The 21592-nt window shown below is 37.4% G+C and overlaps 1 protein-coding gene across 8 annotated transcripts in view; it reads right to left on the reverse strand.

The window, feature by feature from the left end:
• Nucleotides 1-21592, reverse strand: part of ART3 (ADP-ribosyltransferase 3 (inactive)) — a 143086-nt gene that overhangs the window by 55489 nt on the left and 66005 nt on the right. For 2 of the 8 annotated variants that reach the window (XM_047857159.1, XM_047857160.1), the window contains exon 1: nt 3995-4133. The exons of 3 other annotated variants lie outside the window; for them this stretch is intronic. In XM_047857159.1, the coding sequence (XP_047713115.1) occupies nt 3995-4039 (45 nt within the window). In that variant the 5' untranslated portion in view covers nt 4040-4133. Of the gene's footprint in view, nt 1-3994; nt 4135-21592 lie in introns of those variants that run through there. 3 more of the 8 variants (XM_047857157.1, XM_047857158.1, XM_047857161.1) reach the window with 2 other exon arrangements.

Here is a 21592-nt window from a genome sequence, read left to right on the forward strand (position 1 = left end):
TTTCAGAAAGTTTTTATCATGATTCATTCATTTAACCAATTTATCCTAAATGTCTACTGAGGACCTGCTATAGAGTAAATACTATTCTAGGTGTTGGGGTGTATCAAGGAAGAAAACAAAGATCTCTGCCTTCAGGAAACCTATGTCTAGCAAGCAGTGGAAGAAAGGGAGGGAGGCAAGTGAAAACGAAAATAAATTAGCCATTATATAGTGAAGAGAGATGAAGCATACCAGAGTAAGTCAGATTGGAAGTGTGAAGTGTGGGAAGGGGCAGGTTGTAGTATTAAATAGTGGCCAAGGAAGGCCTCACTGAGAGAAGGTAAGATATAAGCATATACTTGAAGGAGATGAAGGAGTCAGCCAAGTGGTTATCTGTACCAAAGCAATCTTTACAGAGAAAATAGCTAGAACTGCATTGTCCAATAACATCTATGGCTACTGAGAACTTAAAATGTGACTTCGCGACTAAGGAACTAAATTTTTATTGTATTTCATTTTATTTTTTTAAAATGATACTTGATTTATTCAAAAAAATCTTAAGTATGTGTGCAACAACTCAAGTATGTGAGTGTTTCAACTATAAATTTTATAAAATCTAAATAAAGATCAAATATCTGATAAAAATTCAGCACCCAAATGAGATGTGCTAGAACAGTGTAAGATATTCAGATTTCAAACACATAGTAAGAAAAATATAAAACATCTTATTTAGATATATTGGGTTAAATAAGATATACTAATAAAATTAATTTCATTTGTTTATTTTTATCTTTTTTAGTATTGCTACTGGAAAATTTTAAATTACACATGTGAATTGCTTCACATTTCTTTTGAACAACACTGAGCTAGAACAAGAAGCCTTACTGCTAGGTCTGAAGAAAACCAAGACAGCTCAAAAGTAAACGTTGCTGAACTGAGTGAGTGAATAATATAGTATAAGATGAGGTCAGAGAGGTGCAGGTCTTCTTAAACTTTTCAAACCTTTCTCTGATAACAATGACAATGACTGAAAATGCAAGGTTGGAGGCAGAATTGACACTTGAAACCAGGTGTCAGAAATTTCTATAAAACCATTTTGTGTCCCTATCATGCCGATTCACTGTAACATGACATAAAGGACAATGGTGAGAAGAAAGGGGTAACAGTCAAGCCTTATTAAAATCTTGGCGGTGAGCAGGACTGGACAGCTTTCAACAAGTAGGTTAACCCAGTTCCCATGGTCCCAGACCCATAGAGACAGAGACTCTAGTAGTGTCAGGTCAGACCTAGTCCACCGTTCCTTCATTCTCCACATCATTATCTCCTTTCATCCAAGGCTGCTTCTCCTCAACTAGGAAACAGCTCTTTGTATTTCCTTTCTTATACCATACTAATCACCATCATCTATGCAATAGCTGTATGTATTTTTGTTAATATTTTATTTTTCTAAAGCAGTTGGAAACAATAGCTATATTTTCCTGTTCATTTTTCTCCATATGATACAAAATTTATTAATTAACATAGATTTGGGGATGAAAAAAAGGCTTCTAAGTGGGATTAAAAATATGCTATTTTCATTCATTCATCAACGTAAAATGTCCAAAATTGCATGCGACCTTGTGGATTAAGAAAACAAAACAAGGATAGGGGCACCTGGGTGGCTCAGTCAGTTAAGAATCCAACCCTTGGTTTTGGCTCAGATCATGAGCTCATGGTTTGTGACATCAAGCACTGGTCAGGCACAGGGCTGACAGCTTGAAACCTGCTTGAAATTCTCTCTCTCCCTCTCTCTCTCTGCCCCTACCCGGCTCGTGCACATGCTTGTGCATGCAAACTCTCTCAAAATTAGTAAGTAAACATTTTAAAAAAAAAAGAATACAAAGCAAGAGTAAACAGGATCTGATTTACTAACCGGAAAGGCCCTGTGGATGTTATGCCTTCTAAATAAGAGAGCGGAAAAAAAGAATTTTTATTTTTGCCCTGTACATTTCATTTTTAAATGCATAAAGAACACTATTAAAAAGGTGAGCATTTTATATAACATGAAGGACAGAGCAACATTCTGTTCCTGGGCCTGGCTAATGTTGTATTCAAGAGTTTAGTTATTAACTCTTTTCCCAAAGCTGGAAACCCCCATGAAGTAATTAGTTAGAACACCATTCAAACTCAAAAGAAAACTGAAGTTTTAATGCTTGCTAATTTAAGCTTACTCCTTTCTAGAACAAGAAATCTTTCCTTTAAAAAAAAAAGGGAAGCAAAACTAAAAGGGGTAGTTCCTTTTGTAGATGAAAGGAGTTGATTACATAAATGAGTCTGGTAGCTTTCTTACATGTGTCTCTTCATCCATAATTGCTTTCTCTTCTGAAAGAAGTGAGTTCCTATTTACTCCTAACCCAAATACCAAATACAAATGCTCTTTTGTTAGCTTTTACATAAAACTGTCAAAAGGCTGGGGTGTCTAGGTCGTTCAGTTGGTTAAGTAATCTTATGGCCTGTGAGTCTGAGCCCTGCATCAGGCTCTGTGCTGACAGCTCAGAGCCTGGAGCCTGCTTCACATTCTGTGTCTCCCTCTCTCTCTGCCACTCCCCAGCTTGCAGTCTCTTCTCTCTCTCTCAAAAATAAACATTAAAAAAAATGTTTTTAAGTCATATTTCTTTTTTTTTTTTTTTATTTTTTTTTTCAACATTTATTTATTTTTGGGACAGAGAGAGACAGAGCATGAATGGAGGAGGGGCAGAGAGAGAGGGAGACACAGAATCGGAAACAGGCTCCAGGCTCTGAGCCATCAGCCCAGAGCCCGACGCGGGGCTCGAACTCACGGACCGCGAGATCGTGACCTGGCTGAAGTCGGACGCTTAACCGACTGCGCCACCCAGGCGCCCCAAAAGTCATATTTCTAAAGCTTCTCCAAGTCCTAAATCATAATCCATTCTAGAGAAGTCTTCACCAACTCTAAATTAAACTGCAGCAAGAAAATAAGTTGCCACCCACTCCCTACCCACACCCATCCCCACCACCCCTAACCAAAGTTATTACACATCACGGTTTCAGAATAGCATCCTACATTCTTTGTATTCATTCAAAGGACTATTTAACTGAGAAACAACTGGAAGAGAGGTATGGAACATAACTCTTTGACTGTCAAGTTGGCATATTCAGTTATCCTCTCTCACTGGGGTAGTATTAAAAGTTCGGCACCAGAGAGAGATGACAGACAAACAAAAAATTTAAAAAGGGGGGTGGGTGGGAAGGAAGGGACAGGTGGTAGAAAGGTAGGAACATGGGGCACAGTCTCTTTCCTTTTCCTATGTAATTTTACATGGCAGAGGCAATTAAGGTAATTATTATGAGCACCCTATAGTCAATTCTAAATTATCTTTTATACAGAGGTAAACATATTCCACATATAAGCAATCCAATGGTGGGTAATTCAAAATTAATTTGTTTTTGGAATATTATTTCAGTTGGGGGAAGTAGCGGTATCTAGAAAATAATCTTTACATCTGAGTTTGGCTTATGACTTAATAATCTAGGAACCCATAATACTTTAAAATAAGGAACTATCCTGTCAAGACAAGATCTCCACAGTCTCTGTCCCAAATCCTGCCTCTAACTCCATTCTCTGTATGAATACCATCACATTTCAAACTAATGCACGGTCTCAACACAGTTGCTGGGTTTTCTGTTTTTGTTTTATATCTGTAGACATCCTTGTTGTTTCACATTGTCTACCCCACTCTGGCGTGGATAGTTAATTGAGATTTTTTTATTTAAGACACTTCCCTTCTTAATTTCGGTAGGATTTGAATTAAGACTCTTCTTGTACAGGCATACCTCAGAGATATGACAGGTTCAGCTCCAGACAACCGCAATAAAACAAACTGTTGCAAAGAAGTGAGTCAAATAAATTTTTCAGTTTCCCAGTGCATATGAAAAATATGGTTACACTCTACTATAGTCACTGTAGTCTATTAAGTGTAAAATAGCATTATGTCTTAAAACTCAATGTACATACCTTAATTAAAAGATACTTTGTGGCTAAAAGAATGCCAAGTATCATCTGAGCTTTTAAAAGAAAGTCATAACCTTTTTGCTGGCAGAGGATCTTGCCTCTATGTCGATGGCTGCTGATCAGGGTGGTAGTTGCTGACGGTTGGGGTAGCTGTAGCAATTTCTTAAAATAAGACAACAATAAAGTTTGCTGCATCAATCAACTCTTCCTTTCATCAACAATTTCTCTGTAACATCTGATGTTGTCTGAGAACATTTTACCCACAGCAGAACTTCTTTCAAAATTGGGGTCAACTGCATTGGTGGTATCGTGGTTAGCATAGCTGCCTTCCAAAATTGGGGTCAATGCTATCAAACCCTGTGGCTGCTATATTAACTCAGTTTATGTAATATTCTAATGTTTTAATATTCTATGGAAGTCCTGAATCACTACATGGTACACTTGAAACTAATATTACACTGTATGTTAACTGGAATTTAAATAAAAACTTAAAAAATATTCAGTAAACCACTTTGATTTATTTTTAATTTGTAATATTTTTTATTTTAGAGAGAGTGCATGCAAGTGGGGGAGAGGGAGAGAGAAAGACGGAGAGAATCTTATGCATGTTCCAGGCTCAGTGCAGAGTCTGACGTTGGGCTCAATCCCACAACCCTGGGATGACGACCTGAGCCAGAATCAAGAGTCAGACACTCGGGGCGCCTGGGTGGCGCAGTCGGTTAAGCGTCCGACTTCAGCCAGGTCACGATCTCGCGGTCCGTGAGTTCGAGCCCCGCGTAGGGCTCTGGGCTGATGGCTCAGAGCCTGGAGCCTGTTTCCGATTCTGTGTCTCCCTCTCTCTCTGCCCCTCCCCCGTTCATGCTCTGTCTCTCTCTGTCCCAAAAATAAATAAACGTTGAAAAAAAAAATTAAAAAAAAAAAAAAAAGAGTCAGACACTCAACTGACTGAGCCACCCAGGGCCCCTTCAGTAAACCATTTTGTAAATAGATGTGCTGTCACCGAGACTTTGTTGTTTTATTTATTGTACAGGGCACAAACTAAGTACATTTAGCATAGTTCATAAAAGCCCTAGGTTTTTGGAATGGTAAAAATGAGCACTGGCTTCAACTTAAAATCACCAGCTGCATCAGCCCCTAACAAGAGTCAGCCTGTCCACTGAAGCTTTGAAGCCAGGTATTGACTTCTCTCTAGCTATGAAAGTCACAGATGGCATCTTATTCCAATAGAAGGCTATTTTTTCTATACTGAAACTCTGTTTAGTGTAGCCATTTTCATTAATTGTCACAGCTAGACCTTTCAAATAAACTTGCCACAGCTTCTACATCAGCACTTGCTGGTTAAATCTCATAAACCAACACGCTAGCTTCAAACACGTCCTTGCAACTCCCTCACCTCTTTCAACCTTCACAGAATTGAAGAGAATTAAAGCCTTGCTCTGAATTAAGCTTTGGCTTAAGAAAATGTTGTAGCTGGTTTGATCTTCTATCCAGACCACTAAAATTTTCTCCATATCAGCAATAAGGCTATTTCACTTTCTTATCATTCATATGTTCACTATAGTAACACTTTTAATTTCCTTCAAGAACTTCTTCTCTGCATTTAAAACTTGACTATTTGATGAAAGAGGTATAGATGTAGCGTATCTTGGCTTTCAACATGTTTTCCTCACTAACCTTAATCATGTCTAGCTTTTGATTTAAAATGAGAGATGTGTGACTCTTCTTTTCTCTTGAACTCTTAGAGGCCATTGTAGGATTAGCAACTGGCCTGATTTCAATATTCCTCAGGGAATAGGGAGGGAGAGAGAGAAAAATAGAACAGTGGAGCAGTCAGAACACATACAACATGTATTAAGTTCACCATCTTATATAGGCACAACTCATGACCCCCCAAAATAATTACAACAGTAACATCAATCACTGATCACAGATCACAATAACAAATATAATAATGAAAAAAGTTTGAAATATTACAAGAATTACCAAAATGTTACACAACACAAAATTAGCAAATGTTGGAAAAAATTGTGCTCAATATAGGGTTACCACAAATCTTCAATCTGCAAAAAAAAACATCCCAACACATTATCTTCAAAGTGCAATACAGTGAAACTCAATAAAATGAAGTACACCTGTATCAAAGACTTAAATAGAATATATGACTACACTAATAAAATTTGGACATAGATATTTGACTCTAACTCACAGGTCCCCCATGATTTACCTAATGTACCATTTAGCATAACTAATTATTACATATCCTTTATAGCTCAGCATCAGCAGACTGGTTCACTAACCAGAAAGACACCCTTTCCCAATCCAGAAGCACTGCACGAGATTCTGAGGTTTCCTGTTCCTTCATGCCTCCCCATTTGTCCATTGCAAATACCACGTTTTCCTGAGATCACAACCATCCTCAAGCTACTCTTCCTTGCCCTAGGACAGATTCAGGTACAGGTCTACAGTGGCTAGTGGCCAGAAAGAGAAAGAAAGAAGAGAGGAAGTTTCAGCAACACCTTACAACAACTCTGTAAGATGTTATTACTTAATGGCTACGTTCTAAGGTACTCTTGAGCTTGAATTTCAGGTACCTTAGAAATTAACTAGATTTTGTAAGCCAAGAATCGGGTAATATATTTATTAAAACTTTACTTGTGTGGCACCTGGGTGGCTCAGTCGGTTAAGCATCCAAATCTTGATTTTGCTCAGGTCATGATCTCACAGCTGTAAGATCGAGCTCTGAGTCGGACTCTGCACTGAGCTTGGAGCTTAACTGGGATTCTCTTTCTTCTCCCTCTTTCTCTGCCCCTCCCTATCTTGCGTGCTCTCTCTCCCTCATTAACTAAGTAAATTTAAAAAAAAAATGACTTCACTTGACCTCACTTACATGTGGAATCCTAAAAAAAAAAAACAACCAAGCTCAAAGAGAAATCAGATGGCCAGAGATGGAGGGTTGGGAGGTTGGTGAAATGGAGGAAGGGAGTCAAAAAGTACAAGCTTCCAGTATAAAATGAGTCATGGGATGTAAAACATACCATGGCAACTATAGTTAATACTCTATTGCATATATGAAAGTTTCTGAGAGTAGATCTTAAAAGCTCTTATCACAAGAAAAAAATGCTATATGTATTGTGACATTCACTAGACTTGTGGTGATCACTTTGCAATACTTACAAATACCAACTCATGCTATATACCTAAAACTAATATTGTATGTTAATTATACCTCAACTTAAATATTCATATATATAAATACATATATACACACAGATACATATATATGTATATGTATATGTTATCTGTGTGTATATGGAAAGAAAAAAAATGTTATATAAGACAATTAGGAGGAATTAGATAAATCAAAGTTCCTGTCCTGGAGGGACCTCTCAAGTTTAACAATTACACTATCATTTTAACATCTATAACCCATAACTCACAGATTTCTTGACTATATCCCCATCAACAACCTTTCTGCTTATTTTATTAGTGTTAGTGCTACATATACAACTCATATTTAGCTAATGGTTTATTCGGTATCCCTCAACTCTCTTTGTCAGACATGTATAAAAATGTGGTAGTTCTCCAATTCATATTTATGTGGTTTGCTTGTTTTTTTTAATGTTTATTTATTTAGATATCAAGAGAGAAAGAATGATCAGAGATGTGGGGGGACAGAGAGAGAATCCCAAGCAGGCTCCACACTGTCAGCACAGAGCCCAATGCAGGGCTCAATCCCATGAACTACGACATAATGACCTGAGCCGAATTCAAGAGTCAGATACTTAACTGAGTGAGATATCCAAGCACCCCTTGCTTGTTTGTTTGTTTTCTTCAAGTAAATTCTCCTACCCTTAATGCTACTGAATTTCACTAATTCATTTTTTGTTAATGTCAAAGTCATTTGGTAGTTTAACTGAGTTGTCCACACAATTAGGGATTGTCTGAATGTGTAATGGGAGTAAATGGCAAGTAAAAAACATTTATTTTCTTCTGAGGTACCTACAAGGAGAAACATCAAATGAGAAAAATTGAAAATGTAAGCTAAAAGCCACTTAATTCAAGTTTTTAGTTAGAGAAACAAAAGTTCAAAGGTTCAACTAACAATCTTTTAAACTTAAAACCACAAAATAACCTTTTAAAAATAAATTTTATAGACATTTTTTAAAAATCCCATTCCATATTATAATCAATTAAAAAGAAAGAATGAAGAAATAGAAAAAAAATTGGGGATGTGAATAAAAATTTGAAATTTTTTTACTGTTTATTTACTTTTGAGACAGAGAGAGAAAAAGAGGGGTAAACAGAAGCATGGGCAGGGGAGGAGCAGAGAGGGAGAGGGAGACACAGAATCTGAAGCAGGCTCCAGGCTCTGAGCAGGCACAGAGCCCAACACGGGGCTTGAACTCACAAACCGCAAGATCATGACCTGAGCTGAAGTCAGACGCTTAATCAACTAAGCCACCTAGGCACCCCTAAAAATTTGTAAAGGAGCAAAAGAAAAAGAAGCAGAAAGCTAAAAGAACTCTGGCCTTTGGACTTTCTAAAGCAAATGTCTGCAATTAGCTTTTTCCCCTGCACCGTGAATCCAAAGTCAGGAGAGATCACTATTGCTGCTGTTTACAAATTTTAATTCAAAACTCAAGACAAAATACCCTAACTATGGAAAGGAAAAATATAAGTTGCTTCTGCAACAAAGACTACATAGTTGCTATGTTTGTCTATTTGTACATAAATAGGAAATTTCTGCTCTTTTTCTCACCTTTTAAATAACTAGTTTCTTTTTTCTTTTTTGTCCCAGATGACACAAAGAAATGAATTTCTCTAAACAAATGCATCAGTAGTGATTAATTCCTCGAATTATAAAGCTTACTGACTCAGATAACTGTTAATACATGCATTTTATCAACTTTCACTTTCACTGGAAGAATCTTTTCTTCAGAGCAGTACACACCTTGTAGAAACATCTAGCTCTAGCAGTTATAAGCAGCTCAGGTTCAGTCTCTACATTAACTGGTAACCAGACTCAAGTAATTCATTCAAACTCCCAAAGTTCCTATCTGTAGTACTGTAGTACTCCACACATCATAACCTCCCTTCATTTTAAAGAATACAAACAAAGCCATTGTTACATGCTACCAAGTTGGGTTTTTTAAAGAAAATAGGTAATCTCAATATTAAGATGAAATGGGCATTCATATTAACTGAAACATTTATGAGAACAGCCAGAACTTCTTGGCTAAATTCTAAAAAAAGTTTGATCCTACTTAATTCTATTGTGCAGACTGCACCCATCACTTGTGAGCAATGAACACTTTACAACTGACCCTTGAACAAAGCAGGGATTAGGGGCACTGAATCCCCAGATAGTTGAAAATTCATGTATAACTTTTGATTCCCAAAAAGTTAATAGCCTGCTGTCGGCCAGAAGCCTTATTAGCAACATAAACAGTTGATTAACAGATTTTGTACGTTCTATGTATTATATATTGTATTCTTAAACTAGAGAAAAGAAAATATTAAGAAAATCATATGGAAGAGAAAATATATTTACAGTACTATATTTATCAAAACATATCCACATATCAGTGGACCCATACAGTTCAAACCCTTATTATTCAAGGGTCAGTTGTACTGAGATAGGCTTCTTGTTGGACCATCTCTGATGGGATTCCCTAGTTTCCAACACAATTGCTATCTATACTAATCAACATGCTGTAAGAAGTTTCTGAAAAGAGAACAAAACCATGCCAAAGCATAGCTCTGAATATCATGGACAAAAACCAAAGTGGGTTGTTATCAATGTTCAATCCTCTGAAGGATTAAAAAAACCTAGTTAACAGAGATTGCCTCAGGAGAGCAAAGACCTGTTTTACTAAGTATGAATTATTTTCATTTTTTTAAAATTTTTTTTAACGTTTATTTATTTTTGAGACAGAGAAAGACAGAGCATGAACAGGGGAGGGGCAGAGAGAGAGGGAGACACAGAATCCGAAGCAGACTCCAGGCTCTGAGCTGTCAGCACAGAGCCCGACGCGGGGCTCAAACTCACGAACCGTGAGATCATGACCTGAGCCAAAGTCAGATGCTTAACTGACCGAGCAACCCAGGCGCCCCTTCATTTTTTTAATTAGATAAAATTGGTATATATAACATTTTTCAGTTTCAGGTGTACAACATTCAATATCTTTATGCACTACAAAGTCTAGTTACTATCTATCACCATACAATCGACCCCCTTCACCCATTTCACCAACTCTCCACTCCCCTTCCCCTCTGATAAACAACAATCTGTTCTCTGTATCTATGAGTTTGCTTTTGTACTGTTTGTTTTGTTGTTTTGTTGGGAGTTTTTTCTTTACATTCTATACAAATGAAATCATATGGTATTTGTTGTCCTTCTGCATCTGACTTATCACTTGGCATACTACCCTCAATGTTCATTCATGTCTGCAAATGACAAGATTTCATTCTTATTTATGGCTCAGTAATATTCCATTATACATATACCACAGCTTCTTCACCCATTCATCTATCAATGGATATTTGGGTTGTTTCCATATCTTGGCTATGGGAAATAATGCTGCAATGAAAACAGGGGTACATATATCCTTTTAAATTAGTCTTTTCACATTCTTTGGATAAACACCCAAAAAGTGGAATAACTGGATCATTTAGTTAAATCTATTCTTAATTTTTTGAGGAATCTCCATCCTGTTTCCAAGTAGAAGCTGTACCAATTTACAGTCCCACCACATCCCTTCCAAACTTGTTATTTCTTATCTTTTTGATAACCATCATTCTAGCAGGTGTAAAGTACTATCTCCTTGTGGTTTTGATTTTCATTTCCCTAATAACTAGTGATGCTGAACATCTTTTCATATGACTGTTGGCCACCTGTATATCTTCCTTGGAACAACATCTATTCAGATCTTCTGCCAATTTTGTTATCTGCTAATTTTTTTGTTGAGTTGTAGGAGTTCTTTATAGATTTCAGATATTAGCCCCTTATTGTATATATGATTTGCAAAGAACTTTTCCATTTGGTAGGTTGCCTTTTTGTTTTGATGATGGTTTCCTTCATTGTGCAGAAGGTTTTTAGTTTATTTTTGTTTCTCTTGCCTTTGGAGTCAGACCCAACAAACACATCCCTAAAATCAGTGTCAAAAAGCTTACCACCTATGCTTTCTTCTAGGAATTTTATATTTTCAAATCATTTCTTTAATCCATTTTAATTTTTGTGTATGAAGATAGTACTATACTTTCATTCTTTTGCATGTGGCTGTCCAATTTCCCCAGAATCACATATTGAAGAAACATCCTTTCTCCGTTGTATGTTCTTGGCTTCTTGGTCATAAATTAATTACCCATATTACCCATATACATGCAGATTTATTTCTGGGTTCTCAATTCTGTTTCATTGATCTCTGTGTCTGTTTTTATGCTAACACAATACTGTTCTGATTAATATAGCTTTATAGTATATTTTGAGGCCACAGAGCATGATACTCCCAGCTTTGTTCTTTCTCAACATTGTTTTAGTTATTTGGTATTTTATGTGGTTCTGTATAAAATTTTAATTACTTGTTCTAGTTCTATGAAAAATACTATTCACTGAAATTTTGATAGGGATTACACTGAAACTGTACATTGCTTTGGATAATATGGACATTTTAACAGCATCAATTCTAATCTATGAGCACAGAGTATCTTTCCAGTTATTTGTGTTCTTCATCAATGTCTTACACTTCCACTCTATAGGTCTTTTGCCTCCTTGGTTAAATTCAGTCCAAAGTATTTCACTCTTTTTGATGCAATTGTAAATAGGACTGCTTTCTTAATTTCCCTAATAGTTTATTAGTGTAAAGAAATGCCACTGATTTCTGTATATTGATTTTGTATCCTCCAACTTTAGTGAATTAGTTTATTCTAATAGTTTTTTAGTGGAGACCTTAAAGTTTTCTGTATATAGTATTATGTCATCTGCAAATAGTGACAGCTTTATTTCTTCCTTTCCACTCTGTATGCTTTTTTTCTTTTTGCTTGCTGTACTGATGTCACCAAGACTTCTAATACTATGCTGAATAAAAGTGGTAAGAGTATATATCCTTGTCTTATTCCTGATATTAAAGGAGAAGCTTTCATCTTTTGATCACTGAGCATGATATGAGCTATGGGGTTGTCATATATAGCCTTTATGATGTTGAGGTATGTTCCCTCTATACTCACATTGTTAAGAGTTTTTATCATAAATGGATGTTGAATTTTGTTAACTGTTTTTTTAAACATCTATTCAGATGCCTATATGACTTTTATCCTTCATTTGGTTAGCTAATGTGGTGTACTGCAGTTTGATTTGTGGATGTTGAGCCATTATTACATCGCTGGAATAAATACTTCATTGTGGCATATGATCCTTTTAATGTCTTGTTGAATTCAGTTTGCTACAATTTTATTGAGAATTTGTGCATCTGTGTTCATCAAGGATACTGGCCTTTTGTTTTCTTTTTTTGTGGTTTCCTTGTCTGGTTTTGGTGTCCAGGTAATGCCAGCCTCATAAAATGACCTTAGAAGCATTCCCTCCTCAAATATTGGAAGTGTTTGAGAATAGGTATTAATCTTTTTTGAAAGTTTAGTAGAATTCACCAGTGAAACTGTCTAGTCTGGGGTTTTGCTGGGAGGTTTTTTATTATGACCCAAATTTCTACTAGAATTCTGTCTATTCAGATTTTCTATTTTTCCATGATTCAGTCTTGGAAGATTATGTTTCTAGGAATTTATCCATTTCTTCAAGGTATTCCATTTGTTGGCACATAAATACTCGTAATACAGTTGATCCTTGAACAAAAATGGGTTTGAATTGTGCAGGTCCACTTATACATGAATTTTGTTTTCAATAAATACAGTACTATAAATGTACTTTCTCTTCCTTATAATTTTCCTAATAACGTTTTATTTTCTCTAGGTTACTTTATTGTTAGAATCCAGTATATAACAGATACGACATATGAAGTATGTTTATTGCCTGCTTATGTTATCAATAAGGCTTCCAGTTGACAGTAGGCTATTAGTTAATTATGGGGGGAGTCAAAAGTTGTATGTGGATTTCTGACTAAGCAAGGGGTCAGTGTCCCTAACTCTGGTGTTCTTCAAGAGTCTACTGTACTTTGTTATGATCTTGTATATTTCTGTGTTAATTTCTCCTTTTTTTCTGACTTTTAAAGTTTTTTTTTTAATTTTTTTTTCTTCAACATTTATTTTTATTTTTGGGACAGAGAGAGACAGAGCATGAACAGGGGAGGGGCAGAGAGAGAGGGAGACACAGAATCGGAAACAGGCTCCAGGCTCCGAGCCATCAGCCCAGAGCCTGACGCAGGGCTCGAACTCACGGACCGCGAGATCGTGACCTGGCTGAAGTTGGACGCTTAACCGACTGCGCCACCCAGGCGCCCCTAAAGTTTTAATTCTAGTATAGTTAGCATACAGAGTTACATTAGTTTAATTAATTTCATCTCTGATTTTATTTATTTGAACCTTCTCTTTCTCTCTTGGTGCATCCAGCTAAAGGAATGTCTTTTTTTTTTTTTAATCTTTGCAAAGAACCAGCTCTTCATTTTACTGATTTTTTGATCTTGTCTTTTTCGTCTCTATATTATTTATTTCTGCTCTGCTCTTTATTATTTACTTCCTTCTACTAAATCTTTGGCTTCATTTGTTCCTTTTCTAGCTCCTTTAGGTGTAAAGTGTGATCTTTATTTGATTTTTTTTAATTTTTTAAATGTTTACTTATTTTTGAGAGACAGAGAGACAGAGAGTGAGCAGGGGAGGGGCAGAGAGAGAGCGGGAGACACAGAATCCAAAGTAGGCTCCAGGCTCTGAGCTGTCAGCACAGAGCCCAACGCAGGGCTTGAACTCACAAGCCGTAAGATCATGACCTGAGCCAAAGTCGGATGCTTAACTGACTGAGCCACCCAGGTGCCCCCATTTATTTGATATTTTTGTTTCCTGAGGAAAGCCTGTAATACTATGAACTTCACCCCCCTACCCCCACCCCACCACACCCCTCTGCCTTTGAAATGCTTCTGTTGCATCCGACAGATTTTGGTATACCATATTTCTGTTTTCATTTGTCTCTGGGTATTCTTTGATTTCTCCTTTGACTTCATGATCCACTGGTTGTTGAGTAGCATGTTGTTTAAAATACAGATTTTTGTGGGATTTTTTTTTCCAGTTTTCTTCTTTTAATCAATTTCTAGTTTCATACCATTGTGGTGAGAAAAGATGCTTGACATGATTTCAGTCTTCTAAATTTATTAAGACTTGTTTTGTGGCCTAACATACAATCTATCCTGAAGAATATGCACTTGAGAACAATGTGTATTCTGCTACTTTTGGAAGTAGTATTCTGTATGTATCTTGTAAGTTCATCTGATCTAATTTGCCATGTAAGGCTGATGTTTCCTTATTGATTTTCCGTCTGGCTGATCTATCCAATGATATAAGTGGAGTGTTAAAATCCCCTACTATTCTTGTATTGCTGTCAATATTGTCAATATCTCCCTTTAGGTCTGTAAATATTTGCTTTATATATTTTGGTGCTTCTATGCTGGATGCATGTATGTTTACATTATCTCTTCTTACTGGACTGACCCCTTTATTGTTTTGTAATGCCCTTGTCTTTTATTACAGTTTTCAAAGTCTATTTTATCTAATTTGAATTTTTTAAAGAAAATCTATTTTGTCTGATGTAAGTATAGCTATGCCAGATTTCTTTAAATTTCCATTTACATAGAACATCTTTCTCTATCCCTTCACTTCAATCTGTGTGTCTTTACTTCAGAAGAGAGTTTCTTATAGGCATCATATACAAATGGGTCTCTTTTTTTAATTCATTCATCCACTATTTATCTTTTGATTAGAGAATTTACACTTAAATATTGAGAGGTATGTAATTATGCCATTTTGTTAACTGTTTTCTGGTTGTTTTTGTAGTTCCTCTCTGTTCCTTCCTTCTTCTCTCTCTTACTTTGTGATTTTTTTAAGTATATTTATTTTGAGAGAGAGCATGCACACATGTGCATCATGCTGTCAGTGCAGAGCTCAGCATGGGGCTCGATCTCACCAATTGTGAGATCATGACCTGAGCCAAAATCAAGAGTCGAATGCTTAACCAACTAAGCCACCCAGACACCCCTGTTCCACTGTGATTTGATGGTACTCTTCAGGGTTATATTTAGATTTCTTTCTCATTTTCTTTAGTGTATTTACAATAAGTTTTTGCTTCTGATCACCATGAGGTTCATGTATAACATACTATGTATATAACAGTTGGTTTTCATAGGAGCTTAAATTTGAACATACTTCAGAATTTTACATTTTTATTCACCCCCCCCCCCGTTTTATATTCTTAATGTCACATTTTACATCATTTTATTTTATGTATCCCTTAACTATTGCAGTTTTACTTTTACTACTATTGTCTTTTAACCTTCATAATTCCTTTATAAGTTATTCCACTATCTTTACTATATATTTACCTTTTCCATTCCAACCCTTTTGTATGTTTTCTTGTTACTAATTAGTGTCATCTCTTTTCAGTTTAAAGAAGTCTCTAACATTTCTTGTAAGTCCAGTTAATGGTGATGTACACCTTTAGTTTTGCTTATCTGGAAAACGCATCAGCTCTCCTCTTTAATTCTAAATGATAACTTTGCCAGTTAAAGAATTCTTGATTGGAAGTTTTTTCCTTGTAGCACTTTTCATATGTCATCCCACTCCTTTCTGGTCTGCAAAGTTTCTGCTGAAAAAAATCTGCTGATAGCCTTATGGAATTTCCCTTGTACACAACAAGTTGTTTCTCTCTTGCTGCTTTTAAGACTCTATTTAACTTTTCAATTCTTATTATTAATGTATCTTGGTGTAGATCTTTTTGGATTCATCCTATTTGGAACTTTCTGGGCTTCCAGAACTTGAATGTCTGTCTCCTTCCCCAGATTAGAGAAGTTTTCAGCCATTATTTCTTAAAGTAAGTTTTGTGGCACTATCTATCTTTTCCTTCTGGGATCCCTGTAATGTAAATGTTATTCCTCCAGATATTGTCCCAAAAGCCCCTAAGGTATCTTCACTATTTTTAAAACTCTTTTTTTCTCTTTGTTGCTCTGTGTGGATGAGTGCCACTGCTCTGTCTTCTAGCTCACTGATATGTTCTGCTTCACTACAATCTGCTGTTGAACCCCTCTAGTAAATTTTTCAGTTATTGTATTCTTCAGCCCTGTAAGTTATGTTTGTTAATTTCTTATATTTTCTCTTTGTTGAAGCTCTCACTGTGTTCACCCATTCTTATCCAAGTTTAGTGAGCATATTAATGACTGTTACTTTGAACTGGTTATTAGGCAGATTTATTACCTGTTTCATTAAGGTCTTTTTCTGAAGTTCTGTCTCATTCTTTCACATTTGGATATTCCTCCATTTCCTCATTTTGCCTGTCTTTGTGTTTTGTATTAGGCAAATCAGCTAACTCTCCCAGCCCTGAAGTAGTTTTGTGTAGGAGATATCCCATGAAACTCAGAAGTGGTAAATCCTCTGGCCACCTGTGCCAAGCACTGTAGGGACACCCCCTGTGGGAACTGTGATCACCCACTACCTTGGTGGGGTGACAACATGAAGGTGGCTGGAGCTCTCACTGGTCCGGCTGTGACGCAAGGCTGCAGTGCGGGTTGTACCCTCAGCAGGTTGTACCCTCCTGGACCCACAGGCTAGAGAAAGAGTTCCAAAATGGCAACCACTAGGGCTAGCACCAGCATATTAGAATAAGATTGCAAAAATGGCACCTACAAGTGTCTCCATGTCAGCAGAATCCCAACAAGTTCTGCATCTCAGGCAGACACCTTAAGATTAATTAAGTAGATGTTCTTCACTTATAATCTAGGTGCTTTCCAAACTGGTGTTTTAGCACTGGGTCAAAGGATGAGTGAATCTGTGTACAAGCTACGTAAGAGTAGGGGCGCCTGGGTGGCGCAGTCGGCTAAGCGTCCGACTTCAGCCAGGTCACGATCTCGCCGTCCGGGAGTTCGAGCCCCGCGTCGGGCTCTGGGCTGATGGCTCAGAGCCTGGAGCCTGTTTCCGATTCTGTGTCTCCCTCTCTCTCTGCCCCTCCCCCGTTCATGCTCTGTCTCTCTCTGTCCCAAAAATAAATAAAAGTTGAAAAAAAAAATTTTTTTTAAAAAAAAGCTATGTAAGAGTAAATTCTCTATTTCCTAAAGTTCGGTGGTTTTCCTGAATATAATCCGTGTTGATTTTCAAAGCCAGGCATATTGAGGGTTCATCTCTCTTATGAAAGCTACAGTGCCTGATATGCAGCAGAGATCCTTGATTCTCAAGGAAAAGTTCCATATTTTTCAGATCCTTCCTGGCTGTGGATTGCCTGTGGTCTATTTTCTCTTTTCTTTCTTTTTCTTTTTTCTTTTTTTTTTTTTTTGACAGGTTGTGTCTCTGCCTCTCATACCTGTTTCAATGCTGACCTTTTATCCTTTGTTGTAGAGATTCTGTTCCTCTGGTTTTTAGGTCTTATTTTAGAGGAAATTATTCCACATGTAGTTGTAAATCTGTTGTGTCTATGAGAGGAAGTGAGTTCAGGATCCTCCTATATGGCCATCTTGAACCCATCTCTTTATAAATTAGTCTTTTTTTTATTTTTATTTTTTTACGTTTATTTTTGAGACAGAGACAGAGCATGAACGGGGAGGGGCAGAGAGAGAGGGAGACACAGAACCAGAAGCAGGCTCCAGGCTCTGAGCCATCAGCCCAGAGCCTGACGCGGGGCTCGAACTCACGGTCTGTGAGACCATGACCTGAGCTGAAGTCAGACGCTTAACCGACCGAGCCACCCAGGCGCCCCATCTTTATAAATTAGTCTTAAACCATACATACGGGGAGTGGGAAGGGAAACAGGGTAGGGGGAAAATCTGTGCACATGCATAGGCGCACAGTGAAAGCCAGTATGATGCAATGAATTTCCAGATCCAAAACGCCTCAGTTTAAACCCCAACATAGACATTTTCTAGCTATGTGACCTTTTTTTTAATATATGAGATTTATTGTCAAATTGGTTTCCATACAACACTCAGTGCTCATCCCAAAAGATGCCCTCTTCAATACCCATCACCCACCCTCCCCCCCCCACCCCCCATCAACCTTCAGTTCATTCTCAGTTTTTCAGACTCTCTTATGCTTTGGCTGTCTCCCACTCTAACCTCTTTTTTTTTTTCCCTTCCCCTCCCCCATGGGTTTCTGTTAAGTTTCTCAGGATCCACACACATAAGAGTGAAAACATATGGTATCTGTCTTTCTCTGTATGGCTTATTTCACTTAGCATCACAATCTCCAGTTCCTTCCACATTGCTACACAGGGCCATATTTCATTCTTTCTCATTGCCACGTAGTACTCCATTGTGCATATAAACCACAATTTCTTTATCCATTCCTCAGTTGATGGACATTTAGGCTCTTTCCATAATTTGGCTATTGTTGAGAGTGCTGCTATAAACATTGGGGTACAAGTGCCCCTATGCATCAGCACTCCTGTATCCCTTGGGTAAATTCCTAGCAGTGCTATTGCTGGGTCATAGGGTAGGTCTATTTTTAATTTTCTGAGGAACCTCCACACTGTTTTCCAGACAGGCTGCACCAGTTTGCATTCCCACCAACAGTACAAGAGGGTTCCCTTTATCCACACCTCTCCAGCATCTTTAGTCTCCTGATCTGTTCATTTTGGCCACTCTGGTGTGAGGTGATATCTGAGTGTGGTTTTGATTTGTATTTCCCTGATGAGGAGCAACGTTGAGCATCTTTTCATGTGCCTGTTGGCCATCCGGATGTCTTCTTTAGACAAGTGTCTATTCATGTTTTCTGCCCATTTCTTCACTGGATTATTTGTTTTTCAGGTGTGGAGTTTGGTGAGCTCTTTATGGATTTTGGATACTAGCCCTTTGTCCGATGTGTCATTTGCAAATATCTTTTCCCAGTTGGTTGCCTTTTAGTTTTGTTGATTGTTTCATTTGCTGTTCAGAAGCTTTTTATCTTCATGAGGTCCCAATAGTTCATTTTTGCTTTTAATTCCCTTGCCTTTGGGGATGTGTCAAGTAAGAAATTGCTACGGCTGAGGTCAGAGAGGTCTTTTCCTGCTTTCTCCTCTAGGGTTTTGATGGTTTCCTGTCTCACATTCAAGTCCTTTATCCATTTTGAGTTTATTTTTGTGAATGGTGTGAGAAAGTGGTCTAGTTTCAACCTTCTGCATGTTGCTATCCAGCACCATTTGTTAAAGAAACTGTCTTTTTTCCATTGGATATTCTTTCCTGCTTTGTCAAAGATTAGTTGGCCATACTTTCGTGGGTCTAGTTTTGGGGTTTCTATTCTATTCCATTGGTCTATGTGTCTGTTTTTGTGCCAATATCATGCTGTCTTGATGATTACAGCTTTGTAGTAGAGGCTAAAGTCTGAGATTGTGATGCCTCCTGCTTTGGTCTTCTTCTTCAAAATTACTTTGGTTATTCGGGGCCTGTTGTGGTTCCATATGAATTTTAGGATTGCTTGTTCTAGCTTCGAGAAGAATGCTGGCGCAATTTTGATTGGGATTGCATTGAATGTGTAGATAGCTTTGGGTAGTATTGACATTTTGACAATATTTATTCTTCCAATCCATGAGCACGGAATGTTTTCCATTTCTTTGTATCTTCTTCAATTTCCTTCATAAGCTTTCTATAGTTTTCAGCATACAGATCTTTTACATCTTTGGTTAGATTTATTCCTAGGTATTTTATGCCTTTTGGTGCAATTGTGAATGCGATCAGTTTCTTTGTCTTTCTGTTGCTTCATTTATTAGTGTATGATAATGCAACTGATTTCTGTACACTGATTTTGTATCCTGCAACTTTGCTGAATTCATGTATCAGTTCTAGCAGACTTTTGGTGGAGTCTATCGGATTTTCCATGTATAGTATCATGTCATCTGCAAAAACTGAAATCTTCACTTCATATTTGCAAATTTTGATGCCTTTGATTTCCTTTTGTTGTCTGATTGCTGATGCTAGAACTTCCAACACTATGTGAAACAACAGTGGTGAGTGTGGACAACCCTGTCGTGGTCCTGATCTCAGGGAAAAAGCTCTCAGTTTTTCCCCATTGAGGATGATGTTAGCTATGGGCTTTTCATAAATGGCTTTTATGATCTTTTTTTTTTTAATTTTTTTTTTCAACGTTTATTTATTTTTGGGACAGAGAGAGATAGAGCATGAACGGGGGAGGGGCAGAGAGAGAGGGAGACACAGAATCGGAAACAGGCTCCAGGCTCCGAGCCATCAGCCCAGAGCCTGACGCGGGGCTCGAACTCACGGACCGCGAGATCGTGACCTGGCTGAAGTCGGACGCTTAACCGACTGCGCCACCCAGGCGCCCCTGGCTTTTATGATCTTTAAGTATGTTCCTTCTATCCCGACTTACTCACGGGTTTTTATTAAGAAAGGATGCTGAATTTTGTCAAATGCTTTTTCTGCATCGATTGACAGGATCATATGGTTCTTATCTTTTCTTTTATTAATGTGATGTATCACGTTGATTGATTTGCGAATGTTGAACCAGCCCTGCATCCCAGGAATGAATCCCACTTGGTCATGGTGAATAATTCTTTTTGTATGCTGTTGAATTCGATTTGCTACTATCTTATTGAGAATTTTTGCATCTATATTCATCAGGGATATTGGCCTGTAGTTCTCTTTTTTTACTGGGTCTCTGTCTGGTTTAGGAATCAAAATAATACTGGCTTCATAGAATGAGTCTGGAAGTTTTCCTTCCCTTTCTATTTTTTGGAATAGCTTGAGAAGGATAGGTATTATCTCTGCTTTAAACGTCTGGTAGAACTCCCCTGGGAAGCCATCTGGTCCTGGACTCTTATCTGATGGGAGATTTTTGATAACTGATTCAATTTCTTCGCTGGTTATGGGTCTGTTCAAGATTTCTATTTCCTCCTGATTGAGTTTTGGAAGTGTGTGGGTGTTTCGGAATTTGCCCATTTCTTCCAGGTTTTCCAGTTTGTTGGCATATAATTTTTCATAGTATTCCCTGATAATTGCTTGTATTTCTGAGGGATTGGTTGTAATAATTCCATTTTCATTCATGATTTTATCTATTTGGGTCATCTCCCTTTTCTTTTTGAGAAGCCTGGCTAGAGGTTTATCAATCTTGTTTATTTTTTCAAAAAACCAACTCTTGGTTTCGTTGATCTGCTCTACAGTTCTTTTAGATTCTATATTGTTTATTTCTGCTCTGATCTTTATTATTTCTCTTCTTCTGCTGGGTTTAGGCCGTCTTTGCTCTTCTGCTTCTATTTCCTTTAGGCGTGCTGTTAGATTTTGTGTTTGGGATTTTTCTTGTTTCTTGAGATAGGCCTGGATTGCAATGTATTTTCCTCTCAGGACTGCCTTCGCTGCATCCCAAAGCGTTTGGATTGTTGTATTTTCATTTTCGTTTGTTTCCATATATTTTTTAATTTCTTCTCTAATTGCCTGGTTGACCCATTCATTTTTAGTAGGGTGCTCTTTAACCTCCATG

Source organism: Prionailurus viverrinus, chromosome B1, assembly GCF_022837055.1.
Source record: "Prionailurus viverrinus isolate Anna chromosome B1, UM_Priviv_1.0, whole genome shotgun sequence".
Taxonomy (NCBI): domain Eukaryota; kingdom Metazoa; phylum Chordata; class Mammalia; order Carnivora; family Felidae; genus Prionailurus; species Prionailurus viverrinus.